The sequence below is a fragment of the Coturnix japonica genome, chromosome 11, assembly GCF_054131305.1.
Source record: "Coturnix japonica strain WE chromosome 11, WE-NBRP24, whole genome shotgun sequence".
Lineage (NCBI taxonomy): Eukaryota > Metazoa > Chordata > Aves > Galliformes > Phasianidae > Coturnix > Coturnix japonica.
In genome coordinates, this window is record NC_140673.1 from 24,662,056 (window position 1) to 24,674,693 (window position 12,638).

Sequence of the window (12,638 nt, forward strand, 5' to 3'; positions counted from 1 at the left end):
GAATTCAAAGCGACCTCTTGCACGTTAATGGTATGAAGGGCCTTGGGGAGGGAGGGGGAAACAACACGCTGTGCACTCAAGGCGTTTTCTTGCTCTGCGAGAGTGAAGTTGAAGCATCCCAGTGTAATGCACAGGTCCTGGGAGGGAGGATAACAACCCACGAGGGGCAGACAAAAGCAGAGAGCACCGAATATTGGGAGAATGAGAAAAGCTGCTGAACAACAGTAGGGGAAAAAAAAAAAAAAAAGAGGAGGAAGGCAATGCACAGGCAGCACAAGGGGAGGAAAAAAAAAAAAAGAGGGAGGGGAGAAAAAGGCATGGAAACGAGGAGAAAATGTGGAACAGCATAAATCAGGAGCGCGGGGGGAGAAGTGCCTGGAGGAGAGGAGGGAAGCGGGGCCAGGGAGGCAGAAAAGCACGTGCTGCCTTTTCAATGTAAGAAAGGGCAGGCAGATGCAGCTCGGCTCCCCGCACCCTGCGCTGCTGGGGAAAGGCCCCCGGCTGCGGCCGGGAGCTCGTGGGGTGCAGCTGGGGCCGGGGGCTTATCAGCGGGCTGCACGCCGGGCAGGGTGTGATACGGCCCCGGCACAACCCTGAGGGAAGGAGGCGGCCGCCCCCCCAGCATCTGCTCTGCGCCAGAGCCGGAGTCTCCTTAGGAAAGGAAAAGCCTCCGCTGGCACCGGAGCAGAAGAAGCTCGATGGAGAAAATTAACCGTGTGATGGCCGGGCTTCGCAGCGCACAAACCCGGCTGCACAGCAGCTTTAGGTGATGCTTTCACGTGCTTTCCTGGCTCTGCAGGAGTGAACAACAGGCGGGCACGACGCTCTGCACCGAGCCACGTGCTGAACATTGCTGAGCCTCCTTTCTTCATCCCCTGCCCAACCCTAGTGCAGCAATCCCTGCTGAACCCCCACTAATGCAGCTGTTGGGGTGCTGAGACCCTACGCGCTGCCTGGGCTCCTGCAGGCACAACCCCATGGTGAGAAGGAAACTTTCCTTTCTTCCCATCAGCTACAAAGGCCCATGGAAGCCCCTTGGAAGGCTCCATGGTGCTGCCCTCCTCGCTCTCACCTGCCCAACTCCACACCAAGCAGCTCGCAGGAGCTTCCTTAGCTGCGCCTATCAACACCAAACATCTGTAACCAGCAAAATTTACAACCAGAAATAAAGAGGAGTGACCTTCTCCGTGTTGAAAGACATCTAGGTTCTTGTATTACAACGATGGGGACAGGCAAAATTCATTATCTCTAATAGCTGTCCTTATAACCAGATTAAACACAAAGGCATCAATTTCATATTCCTTGACCCGCCGCCGTTCCCACCCTGAACCGAGGGGAGCTGCCCTCCACCACAGCAGCGCTGGGCAATGTGCAGACAAAACCCATCAGTTCAAATTAAGTTCATGTTTATGCATGCAAAGACCTCCATCCCTCCCCCCTGCATGGAAGGAAAACAATACCCCAGTCACCCACATGCGCCCACCCTGTGCCACTGTCCAGGCACGACCCATGATGCTGGGGGACACCAAGCTGGTGCTCTGATCCTCCTGGTCCTTCCTCTGGGCACAAGACACCATCACCAAGATGTATCAGTGTGTCCATCCCTTATGGCCAAGTGAAGACCTGGGGCTACAGAAAAGCTGCCCCGATACCGCAGCACCCAGAGCTTGGTGTCAGCACAGCGAGAGCAGATGTTTGTGCACAGGATGTACAAGGCAAGAGGAAAACACCTGCTTTCCAGCACGCAGACAGACAGAGCCCAGTCCTGCAGAACTAATCATCCTTAAACCCAATTGCACCCACATTCCCCAGCACAAGCTCCGCAGTGGAGCGATGCAGCAGGGCATTTTGTCCTGGAGATGCAACCTGCACATACACCCCGCTCCCAGCAAGATGAGCACAACGCCAATCACCGGCCGGGGAGCGACAGCCTGTTATTTTCATCAGAGGATGTTATCCATGGGGACCTTCAGCTGCCAGCCAGGAGAAATAAGCCACTGGAGGAAAGTTACTTTCAGCACAGCCTCCTAATGGCTCTGTTCACCCCCTCCCCATGGCCCCCAAGTGATGCACGTGTGAGGGCAGCTTCTTCCCCAGTAGATGAGCACCAGTGGGGCCAGCCGGCTTCTCTTGCTTGCAGCAACAAGTCAAACTGCTCCAAGAGCTGGAAAATGCTTATGGTGGGGGGGAATGCTTCAGATGGACCAAGAGGACAGAGTACCACGTTGAAGCAACAGTGAAAGTTAAAATTAATTAGCTGGCACGATGACAAAGAACCCATTGTGCAGCACGGTGGAGCAATCCAAGTACAAAGGGTTTATATAAGTCATGTTGAAAACTCCTTGATGACTGCAGGTAAGGACAGACAAGCTGTCAGGACATGCCACGACACCCAGAAGGGCTCTGGGACAACCAAGCAAATCTGTTTTTAAAGGATGAAAAGAAGCCCCAGCCTGGACCTCCTCTCCAAAAAGAGAAGAGCAAAGGACTGAAGCACCTGGGCATCAGCATCACAGCCATGTCCAGCATGGAACAAAACAGCAATTGTTTTCCCATGGAAAGCTACCCTTGAACCAGACTGAAGATACCTGTGTGCACTGCGGACTATCATTTGTTTCCTTGCAGCTCCCATATCCAGCAAATACAGATCTGCTGAAAGCCAGCCTGAGGTGACCAAGCACTGGTGATGACCAACATGGGGCAGGTTGGCCCCAGTGAGACCAAACATGACTTCAGGTTCACACCTTGCAGCCCGCTGCACCCAAAGGTGGAAGACAGCTCCCAGCAGCAAAGCTCCATGATGGTCCCAGAACAGACAGCGTGCAGCATTGTGCTTTGCTCCTCAGAAAGGAGCTCACATGCTTCCCAAAATCACCCTCTTTCCTCTCCCAAGCGCACAGGAACCACTGACCAAAGGGGTAGGATGCAACAAGGGCTGCTACAGAAAACCTGAATAACGCTGGTGCCAAGCAGCCCAGCAGCACTGGGAGGATGAACCTCTGCTCTCCATCTGGAGCAGGGCTAAGACATCCACAAACACCACAAAGCTCGTGGAAAGAGATGGGTGTGATTCACACCTTGCCAGGGGGCCTGGCTGTACCCATGGCAAGCACAGCACTGTGCTGCTGCCTGACCCACCAGCCCCAGCACAAGCAGGAACCCACCAGGGAGCACCTTGCCCCTTCCTGTGCATGCACAGCCTTTTCCTAACTTAAAATCACATCACAAACCTCTCCAGCTGCAAAACCCAACTCCAGGCGGGCAGCTGATTCCCAGGGCTGCCCATAGGGTCAGAGGTTCGATGGTAGAAAACCAAACCAGCCCATGCACAAGGGACTCTCACTTTTCTGGGGTGCAGGATGAAACTACTCCAGGCACGAGGGACTTGTGCTCTTCTGGAAATGAGCACCAGCTTCACACCCACGGCATGGCCAGAGGGGACACACCTCATTGTGGGGCACAACTACGTGCCAGAGCCACTGCAGCACATCCTCTGCTTTGGAAGCATGTTTGTATTAAAAACATACATATATATACACACTCATCAGAGGTGTGAGCTCAGCCTGGTGAGGTTATCCAAGATCTGGGGGAAAAAGGGGACAGAAAAAGCCCAACCACCCAGAAGCTGTGCAGGGCAGCCAGGCCGGGCAGCAAGAGCTCATTTTCACTACAGAAAGCTGCTGCACCCTGGGAGGAGAGACGCTCGAGATCAAATGTTTAAGGGTTTATGCAGAAACATTAGAAAAAAAAAATTAGAAAGAAAATGTTAGCTTAAGACACAGCTAGAGGTCTTCCTTTGGACTTTATCTTGACACCACAGGCTGCGGTGGCACTGGCTCACACAGCATTGTGGGGCAGTAGTCGTGTCAGGCTCAGACCCGAATGGATAGATGGGTATGGGGAGAATACACACAGTGTGCTGGGGGATTCCTGGCCCTGCCCCCACATCATCATAGGGGCTGCACAGAGGCTGATGAACCTATAGGTTTAATTGCATCTGCAGGGGGATGAGAAGGGTCCCAACCAAAGCCCCACATACAGAGCTGCGTCGTTGTTACCCTGCCGACGGCACAGAAACCAAGTCAAAACAGCCAGATTGGTGTTGTGACTGCGCTTGTCAGAGGCAGAAAGAGTAGAAAGGCGGAGGGAAGGAAAATAAAAGCACTAGCAGGGACTGCGGGTTCACTCCAGCACGCCTTTAGCATGGGGATAGAGACACTCTGCCCAAGCCAGGGGGCCCCACAGGTCTGTGTGGGGGTAGAAAGCTGTTGCAACCATCTGCCCTGCCACAGGTATGTCCATAAAGCAGGAGCATGGGGCGGCCTGAAGCTCGGTCCCATACTGAAGCCCAAGGGCCTTGCTGCTGGGCCGCCCCATGCAGCCAGTCCCTGACACTAGGCCCCACATACACACAGATGTGCATTAAATACCTTGATTTATACGTATTTTGCTTAATTTCGACATCAGGGAGGCTGGGCAGTCCTCCTCCACAACAATAAAAGTGTAAGCACATGGAGCTGAAGGGCAGCTCCCACAAGAGGCCTAAGGCAACTCCTCAGTGCCCCACTGCCCACAGCCACCCCCCAGCCCCAGTGGCAGGGGCTCAGTCCCACCATGTACAGGAAGCAGCCAAAACCTGCCCTGTGTTTTGGAAATCCCCCCCCTCCCCACCCAACGGCACAGCTGTAGCTTTGAACTCATCTCCTGGCACCAACCCCTTCAGCAAACAGCCCCGTGCTTGCGGCCACAAGCAGGAGGAGTTTTGAAAGGAGGAGGCAAAAAAAAACCACCACCCCATGGAGCCCACAGCGAGGTATTTGTTTACTTGTCAGGGAGCTGTTTTCTCTCCCCCCAGCCAGCCTGGGGCTGCTCTGCAGAGGAAGGAGCCAATTCTACCTGGCAGAGCCCATCACCCCCAGTGGAGCCCCATGTCCCCCAGCTGGGTTGAAGAATCCACCTTGAGATGGTGCCCAGCACCTGAAGCAGCCCTGTCCCACAATGGGAGCCCCCCATCACTGCCCCAAGAGACCTCTCAGCAGTGAAAGCACCAACCCTTCCTGTGGCCTGGAAACACAAAACCCAATTACTGCCATCTCCTCGGGGCGCGCAGGCAAGATATTTTTATATATTTATATACACTTTTTCAGCAGCCAGACTCCCTGCAGGCACCACGTCTTCCACCAACAGCACAGTCTCCTCCCCAGTGAGAAGACAGCACACTACATGCACCAACCCATAGCATGGGCATGGCCTTCACCATCTGGGCAGCAGGAGAAGGGCCCATAGCAGGGCTCATAGCAGGGCTTGGCACAGCCCAGCACCCCTATGCTGGGGATTTGCCCCCTTGGAGGTGCCCACACGATGTGGCTGGAGAAACAGCAGAGCTTCATGATCCTTACCAGTAGCCACAGAGCTGGATGGGGTGCACCAAAGTGGGCATCGCCCGCTCCTGCATAAGCAAGGATTCTGTGCAACCAGTTGCCATTTAATTTGGTAGAGCGGCCAGTGGAATGGCAAGTGGTATTAAGGAGGAGAAAGAGCCCCAGCTCCCAGGAGCGGCGTGGCAGCTGTTTCCAATAGAGCCAGGGGCTGCTTTAAAAGAAAAAATATGGAACAAAAGGTAGGAGAAAATCCAAGTTTCCAAGGTGAGGAAGGAAATGATCAGGGGAACAGGAAAGCCTCACTCGTACCCAATACACACTGTACCGACCTCACGCACCTCCCCGTGGCAGCGATGGGGGGGCTCGGCCCCCTCCCCACGCGCTTTGACGAGCCGAGGTGCCTTGCACACCCTCGCTCTCGCTCCCTTTGTTCCTGCATGAGGACCCCAGGAAGGAAGCGAGGGGAAGGTTTACAAGCCTCGTGTTTACCCAGAGCCACAAATCTGCCGGGGGCCGCGGCCCCCCCGTCGCAGGGAGGGCGGTGCGGAGCTGGGGGCCGTGGTGTGCGGGTCCCCTCGCACGTGGCCGCAGCTCCGGGGCAGACAATGGGATCGCATGCATGGCCTTCCTCCATGGCCTTCCTCCTCCTCGTGGGCTTCGCCTCCGCTGGAGCCAGCCCCTCTGGCAGCGCCATAGAGGTTAAAAAACAAAACAATGAAGAACAAGCGCACGCACAAAAACCACTCGGCTGCATCTCGCTGCTCCGCTCCAGGTTGGCTCCGGCAGCACAAGAGCTGCCCTGCAAACACATGGAGACACCCACGGCTGTGCCCCCCCCAGGATGCACGAGGAGCATCCAAACCCACCCAGCCTCCCATTGTCAGGATGAATTAAACAACCACGCTGTGTCTTGGGCGGCTTCCTCTCCTCCCAGCCACCCCCACTTTCTTGGTGGAAATCCCTTGCGGATTCAAGCCGGAGAAAACTTTGCATCTTCACACCATTTGTTGACATAAAATACATTCCAGTGCCTTACTTTTACAGAGGCACTCTGAGCGGAGGGGGGGAAACGTCTGTTTCCATTTGAAACTGTCAAAATTAGCATGCAGTAATTAAAAATCACACCCTTTCTCTTAATAACCTAACCAGCATGATACAATCAGGTTGTGCCAACTCTTTAATCTAATTGACTAATTACAGATTTTAATTTAGTCAGTTACTGAACAACTGTTGACAATTTGTTTTCATTAGGGACAGAACAGGATAAATATTTAGGCTCCCCAGTCAAAGACTAAGACATAAGCTCAGTGCTCTGACCTCAAGTTTAGCACACTTGGCTTTTCCATCAATAGCAACTACAGGAAGGTATCGCTCCGAGACGGCGTGTTTCCGTCACCCTGGGCAGCAAGAAGTGCAAAAGAGGAGGTTGTTCTGCACCAACAGCAGATATTGCTTAGTAAATAACAATGCAGCTCTGCACAGAGCTCCAGCACGCAGCATGGGTGAGCCACTACCTGTCCCCAATGAAGGACTGAGGGCTCAACCCAGCAAACTGCAGGGAGAGCAAGTTTCTCTGCTCCCCCAGCACACACTTATGTTCTTTTTTTTCTTTCTAAAACAACCCAAAACCACGATTTGGAGCCGTGCAGCTGTTCCTGGCAGCCTGCCATTCCGGGAGGAAACTCCTCTCTCTGGTTACCTATGGGGATCCCTGCCCCTGCACAGCGGGTCTGGATGCAGCCCAGCTATGCAGAAAGGGGCTGGAGCACTGCAGCCACTCCTCGAGGCCCTGGTGATGCCTGTGGGGTTGGCAGGGACTGCACAGCGCTGTCCCCAACCCACATCCCACACCCTGCTGAGCCTGGCCCAGCAGCACCAGCCCTCCTACGCAAAGCATTTTAGCAAACCGGCTCCAAAGAGCACGCTGCAGAGATACCTGGAGATCACCACCTCACCATGAGCCAAGGTAACTGCAGACTAACACCATGCAGACACAGCTGGGGATCACCTCCATGACGGATGAGACACAGATCCCAATGCGACACCCCCCCTTCCAGGTGCCATTCTGCACCAACCATGCAGACTTGTGGGAGCAGCCAGCACAGGACAGAGTGCTGACACAGAAAGGAGCTGCCCCACAGCCCAAGGATACCTGATCACAACCTCCTGCTTTCCATCCCCAAAGCACAGCTGGAAGGCATCTTTCTCTGGGGCTTGGGGTTCAAAGAGGATGACACCACTCTGCTGGCAGACTAACATCCTTCCAGATTCCCTGGTTGTCATCCCACCATGGCTCACACCACACCAGCTAACACGCTCCTCTGGCTTCAGCAGCTCCACTGAGATCTGAATCCAATGGGAAAGGTTTACACTGGGGTAAAAGGAGCCCTGGGTGTCCACAACCAGACACAGAGACCAAGCTCCCCATCTTCTCTGCAACCAACATCCCCAGCTGCAGCACAGCATCCTTCCAGACAGAAGGAGTTAAAGAACTGCACTGGTTTCCTGAGGTTAAAAAAAAATGAAATAAATCAATGATCTAACGACCATGTTGCATGCTTAAAAGCGAGCCGAAGCTGCTGCAACGTAAATCTTCCACAGCAAAGACATAACTCTGAACACTGGTGAGTATGGATTCTTTTTCCATGGGGGTGCTGGGTGTAGCAGAGGAGAGCAAGGATGAAGTAAAGCCGAGCACCGCTCTGATCCTCCTCTCCTGCAAGTTGCACTCAAGCTGGCCGCACAAGCAGAGCAATGCCACAAAAAGTATGTAGCAACAGTCAACTAGATTTAAGTTCATTTTCTGTAGCTGGAGGCCAAAATCGACTGAAGTGGTTCTGGTGATCAAGTTTTCTGCAATTCCCCTTTCTATGTATTAGCTCTTTGACAGAAATTCACTGCGGTATTTAAACTGGCAGTCATCACCGCTAACTCAAATTGTATTGGCTTTCACAATGTTGAAACGCTGAACTGCAACCATCAATCGGCCAATTCTGAGATAACGCAGTGGCTGAAATCCCCTGTCATGCTGCACGCTCCCTTTGTAGCTCGCTGGCCGTGGGAGGCACAGAGGGAGCGGGCACTGCAACACACAGCATCAGCCAAATGGGGAGTGGGGAGGCAGAGAGGGGAGGCAGAGCAGGGCTGCCCCCTGCACACAGCATCTCAGAGGGCTGGAGGACTGAGCCAGCAGCCTGCCCAGTTGGATGGGAATAGGAATAAAGCGACAATAAAAACCCACCCAAATCGATTGCTATGGGTCAGGCAATGCCTGTAGAACAGGTCAAGTCTTGGATGGCGGCTGGGGATCAGTGCTGTGCAGCTGTAGGTAACCAGAGTACTGCCGTTAACTTCTGGATAACTCTGATACAGGTGGTGGAGGAGGCTGACTAATGAAACTGCAAGCAACACGACGCGTTAGCTGCGTTAACAGTCAGATCTGTACACATGCTGAGACAAAAAGGGAGAAACACGGTGCTCCTCCCCAACACACGGACCCACAGCCCACCCCTCCCAGCAGCCTGCAGCCCTGGGAGGGGAACCACGGGGAGAGCTGGGAAAGAAGCGCTGCTCCATCATGGCGAGAGCCCAGGGCACTTACAGAGCATCCCCTACAAGAGAGGTGCCAAAAATAAAGATTAAAAATCAGAGGGGGAAATTGACCATTTATCCTGCTGCTCCTAACAGTTCCCATACAGTTACAATGGGAAATGAAATGGAAATTACACAGCATGCAAATCCCAGAGTTAACACTCCGCTAATGAAGCGCACCGCTCTGCACCCAAGCGTGTGGTTCTGCAGCCAGTGCCGGCACCCCCAGACCCCCCAGCACCCCCCATATCTCCCTGCTCTGTGCCTTAGGTTGCAATGACAAACCCACTGCCTTCTGGTAAACAAACACGGCATTTGGCACAGACCCGGGCGACCGCTGCACAGCCAGTTCTGCCATTGGCCAGGTTTCAAGACGATGCTTTACGAATCTGGGGCAAAGCCTATATTGGGATATTTTTAACCACAACCAACAGATGAAATTACTCACTGGTCCACCCAGCCCGGGGCTTGCAGGAGGCCCAGCATCGCTCTGAGCTGCTGCACGCTGCCGATACGCCGTGGGGTTTGGAGTTGGGGTGGTTGGTGATGCACTCCCCACCCAGAGCATCCCCCAGCATGGGACACAACAAGGCTCAGCCCAACACTGCAGGACCATGTGCCTGCCCCAGGGAACAAGGCACCATTCACACACACTGATTATCACCTGGTTCCTGGCTTTGGTCAATATTTAAACGTGAGCTAGGCAGGTCCCTGCCCTGCAAAGTACACTTGGTGCTCCATGCAGAGAGAGCACCACAAGCATCCCAAGCCAAATACACGCACCTTAAGGCCAAATAGACCCAGAGACACCAAACCGGTGTGGTAAAGCCAAGGGAGGAGCAAAAACCTCCTGACACATCTTTGCAGTCAGACCGAAAAGGTGAAACACTCGGGGCTGTTACAAAACTGCATTACACAGAGAATTAAAACAATCGGGATTGTATCTATTTACTGTAAGCTTCAAGCAACATGTATTAAAGAAGTTTATGTGAATCATTTAATGCACTCATGCCTATTGTTAGAATTATTGCCAAGCTAAAAAAGATTAATTTCTCTAAATACACTAAATCCTCTGACATTATTAGGAGGTTGCCGTGAACGTAGCACTACTACGCCTTGGCTGCCAGTGCCATCCTTAGCAAAGCCTTTACTACCTGAAGATCCACTTCTGCCTCGTTCCATCCTAACCAGGCTCCAAAACAGATGGGTTTTGGCCCAAAAGATGCAAGGAGGAGCAGCAGGCGTTGCCAGGCTGCAGAACCCAGCGCTGATGGATGTGCTGACAAACCCCGGGTTGTCAGCCCTCTCTCACCCTCGGTTCAGGAGTTCAACATTTTAATCCGACCCAGTAAATAAAAAGCAGCTACGCAGGAAGCGGCACGGAGCAACCGGGAGTGGAACGGTGGCCACAGGAGAGACAGATGGACAGGCAGCACAGACAAGGGTTGGCTTCCACAGAGAACAAACGAGCTGCCCATCCCCACTGCCCACCCCCACGTGGGTTCAGCTCCAGGCTGCATCCATTGAGGGAAGGGCAATGGACTGGCAGCGATGTAGATCTGAGCTCTGCTCCCCAAGCAGGAGGAGCAGAGAAGGTCCCCGCGCTGCTCCCAGCCCAACCTCACACATCTCCCAGCAGCTCAACCCAGGCATGTCGAGGCAGCGAGAGGCTGGGGAAGGGAGGAAAAAATGGTTTCCATACCATAGGCTCCCAGGAGCAGACAAAAACAGCTCCTGCTACACAATTTAAACTGGCTTGACTCCGCTCCAAGCCCACAGCCAGGTGACTAATCCTTTGATTCAAATTCCTCCCGCTGCAGATCAGTGCTGCAGATCTGGGTGACTTCAGCGGGACGGAGCGGGCAGCCCACCTGCAGCCAGCACCAACAAGCCCTGAGCCACGAGACCACGAAGCTACGGGAGAACACACCCGAAGGAAAGCAGCTGCTGGGCTCCACCAACACCTCTGTTACACACACAGGATGGTCCACGACGGCTGCCACCACCAACCAACCCAGGTCCTACACTCAGGATGGTGGTAGAGAGCAGCGTGTTGCAGGGAGCACCTCTAGGTTTGCTCCAAGCAAGAGAGCAGGTCCAGCAACTCACAGCTGGAGGGGATCTGTATTTCACGAGGACACAAAGCCCAGAGGGCCCAACCAGCATCACCCACAGCGGGATGAGGTCCACACCATCACCTCCAGCCCATCAGCTCCTCAAGGCGCATTATTCCCAGCCAACCAAAGCAGCCCCACACGCCCACGAGGCTTTGGGCTGAACCCTCCCCTCCATCCCCAGCAGCATTTACCAACGATGTAACCGGGCTCACAGACACCGACCACCGCCGCTTTGTTGCCCACCGCCCGGTCCCACCGGCGGCCCCGACGCCTCGGAGCACCGAAGATAAAGCGTTGGGGCTCATTAACATAATTACAACGTTATGAAACGCCGGACGGTCACATCGCAGCGCCGCTGCTCGGACCCACGCTGCTACCGGCCCGAGCGCCCCGACTCCGTCATTAAGGCGAGGAGCACAAACTTGTTGTTACTCACATAGTCATGGAAGGCTTTCGCTTCGCTCGAATGCTCGCAAGTGTCTCGGCGCTCGGGGGCCGCGCAGTACAGGTCCCAGAACACGCTGCGTGGCACAAACACAACGGGAGGGAGCCCCCGGTTACCGGCTGCCCCGGGGGCTGCTGACTCACCGCGACCCCCCGCGCCCCTCACTCACCACCACCAGGAGTGCAGGAAGCCGGGCGGTTCTCCCAGCGTGATGTTCTTCTCCCACCGGATCTGCGGGCGAAACGAACGGGCCGCCAATGGGGCCGCCGGGCTCCGACGAGCGGGGGGGGGGGACCCCGCCGGCCGCCGCCGCTCGCCCGCCCCGCACAAGATGGAGGCCGGGAGGCGGCGGCGGAGCACAAAGGGCGGCGGGGGGGGCTCACCTCGGACAGGAAGGTCTGCGCCGACTTCTGGGCGCCGACGTGCAGCAGGTACTCGTAGACGTACAGGGCCAGCCTGCAAGAGCCCGGCGGGGCTGAGCGGGGGGTGCTGAGCGGAGCCCCCCGCCCCGCACACAGCCCGGCTCCTCCCGCACCGCTCCGCTCCGCTCCCCCCTCCCTCTCTCCTCCTCCCCGCTTACTTCTCCCGCGCCTGCCCGTCCGAGGGCACGGCCGAGCCTTTCCCCTTGGCGAACATGTTCCGCTCCGAGCTGGGTGTGGGCCCGCCCTCCCGAGCCGCTGTGCCCGCTCCGCTTGGCCGCGCACCGGGTGCTGTCAGAGCTCCGTCCCGCTCCGCTCCCCCATGGCCCCGCTGCTGCCGCCGCTCGTTGCCGCGCCCGCCCGCCTGCCGCCCCAGCCGAACGTGGCCGCGCCGGGCACCGCCCCCAAATGATTGACGGGCGGCTCCGCCAATCGCTGACGGGTGGGGGAGGGGGATCGCGTGGCCACGCCCCCTCGGCCAGCGGCGGGCGGGCGGCCTCCTGCTGAGGGCAGGGAGGAGGGGGGAGCGCGGCGCCGCGCGGTCCTAGCGCCGCTGGGCGGGGCGGGCGGGGCGGGCGGGGATGGTCGTGAGGAGGGAGCGCTGCGCCTTTAAGGTGCCGAGCCGCCGCGCGCTGAGCGCTCCGATTGGACGGCGCCGCGGGGAGAGCGGAAGGGGGGCCTTGAA

General features: G+C 55.9%; 1 protein-coding gene across 13 annotated transcripts in view; it reads right to left on the bottom strand.

Moving 5' to 3' along the window:
* Positions 1 to 12,307, bottom strand: part of SSBP3 (single stranded DNA binding protein 3) — a 48,755-nt gene extending 36,448 nt beyond the window's left edge. For 11 of the 13 annotated variants that reach the window (XM_085511767.1, XM_085511766.1, XM_085511765.1 and 8 more), the window contains exons 1-4: positions 12,115 to 12,307; positions 11,918 to 11,990; positions 11,704 to 11,765; positions 11,526 to 11,610 (exon numbers count right to left, since the gene is read on the bottom strand). In XM_085511767.1, coding sequence (XP_085367893.1) covers positions 11,526 to 11,610; positions 11,704 to 11,765; positions 11,918 to 11,990; positions 12,115 to 12,170 — 276 coding nt within the window. In that variant the 5' untranslated portion in view covers positions 12,171 to 12,307. Of the gene's footprint in view, positions 1 to 11,525; positions 11,611 to 11,703; positions 11,766 to 11,917; positions 12,010 to 12,114 lie in introns of all 13 variants that reach the window. The other 2 variants (XM_085511769.1, XM_085511768.1) reach the window with 1 other exon arrangement.
* Positions 12,308 to 12,638: the final 331 nt, after the last annotated feature.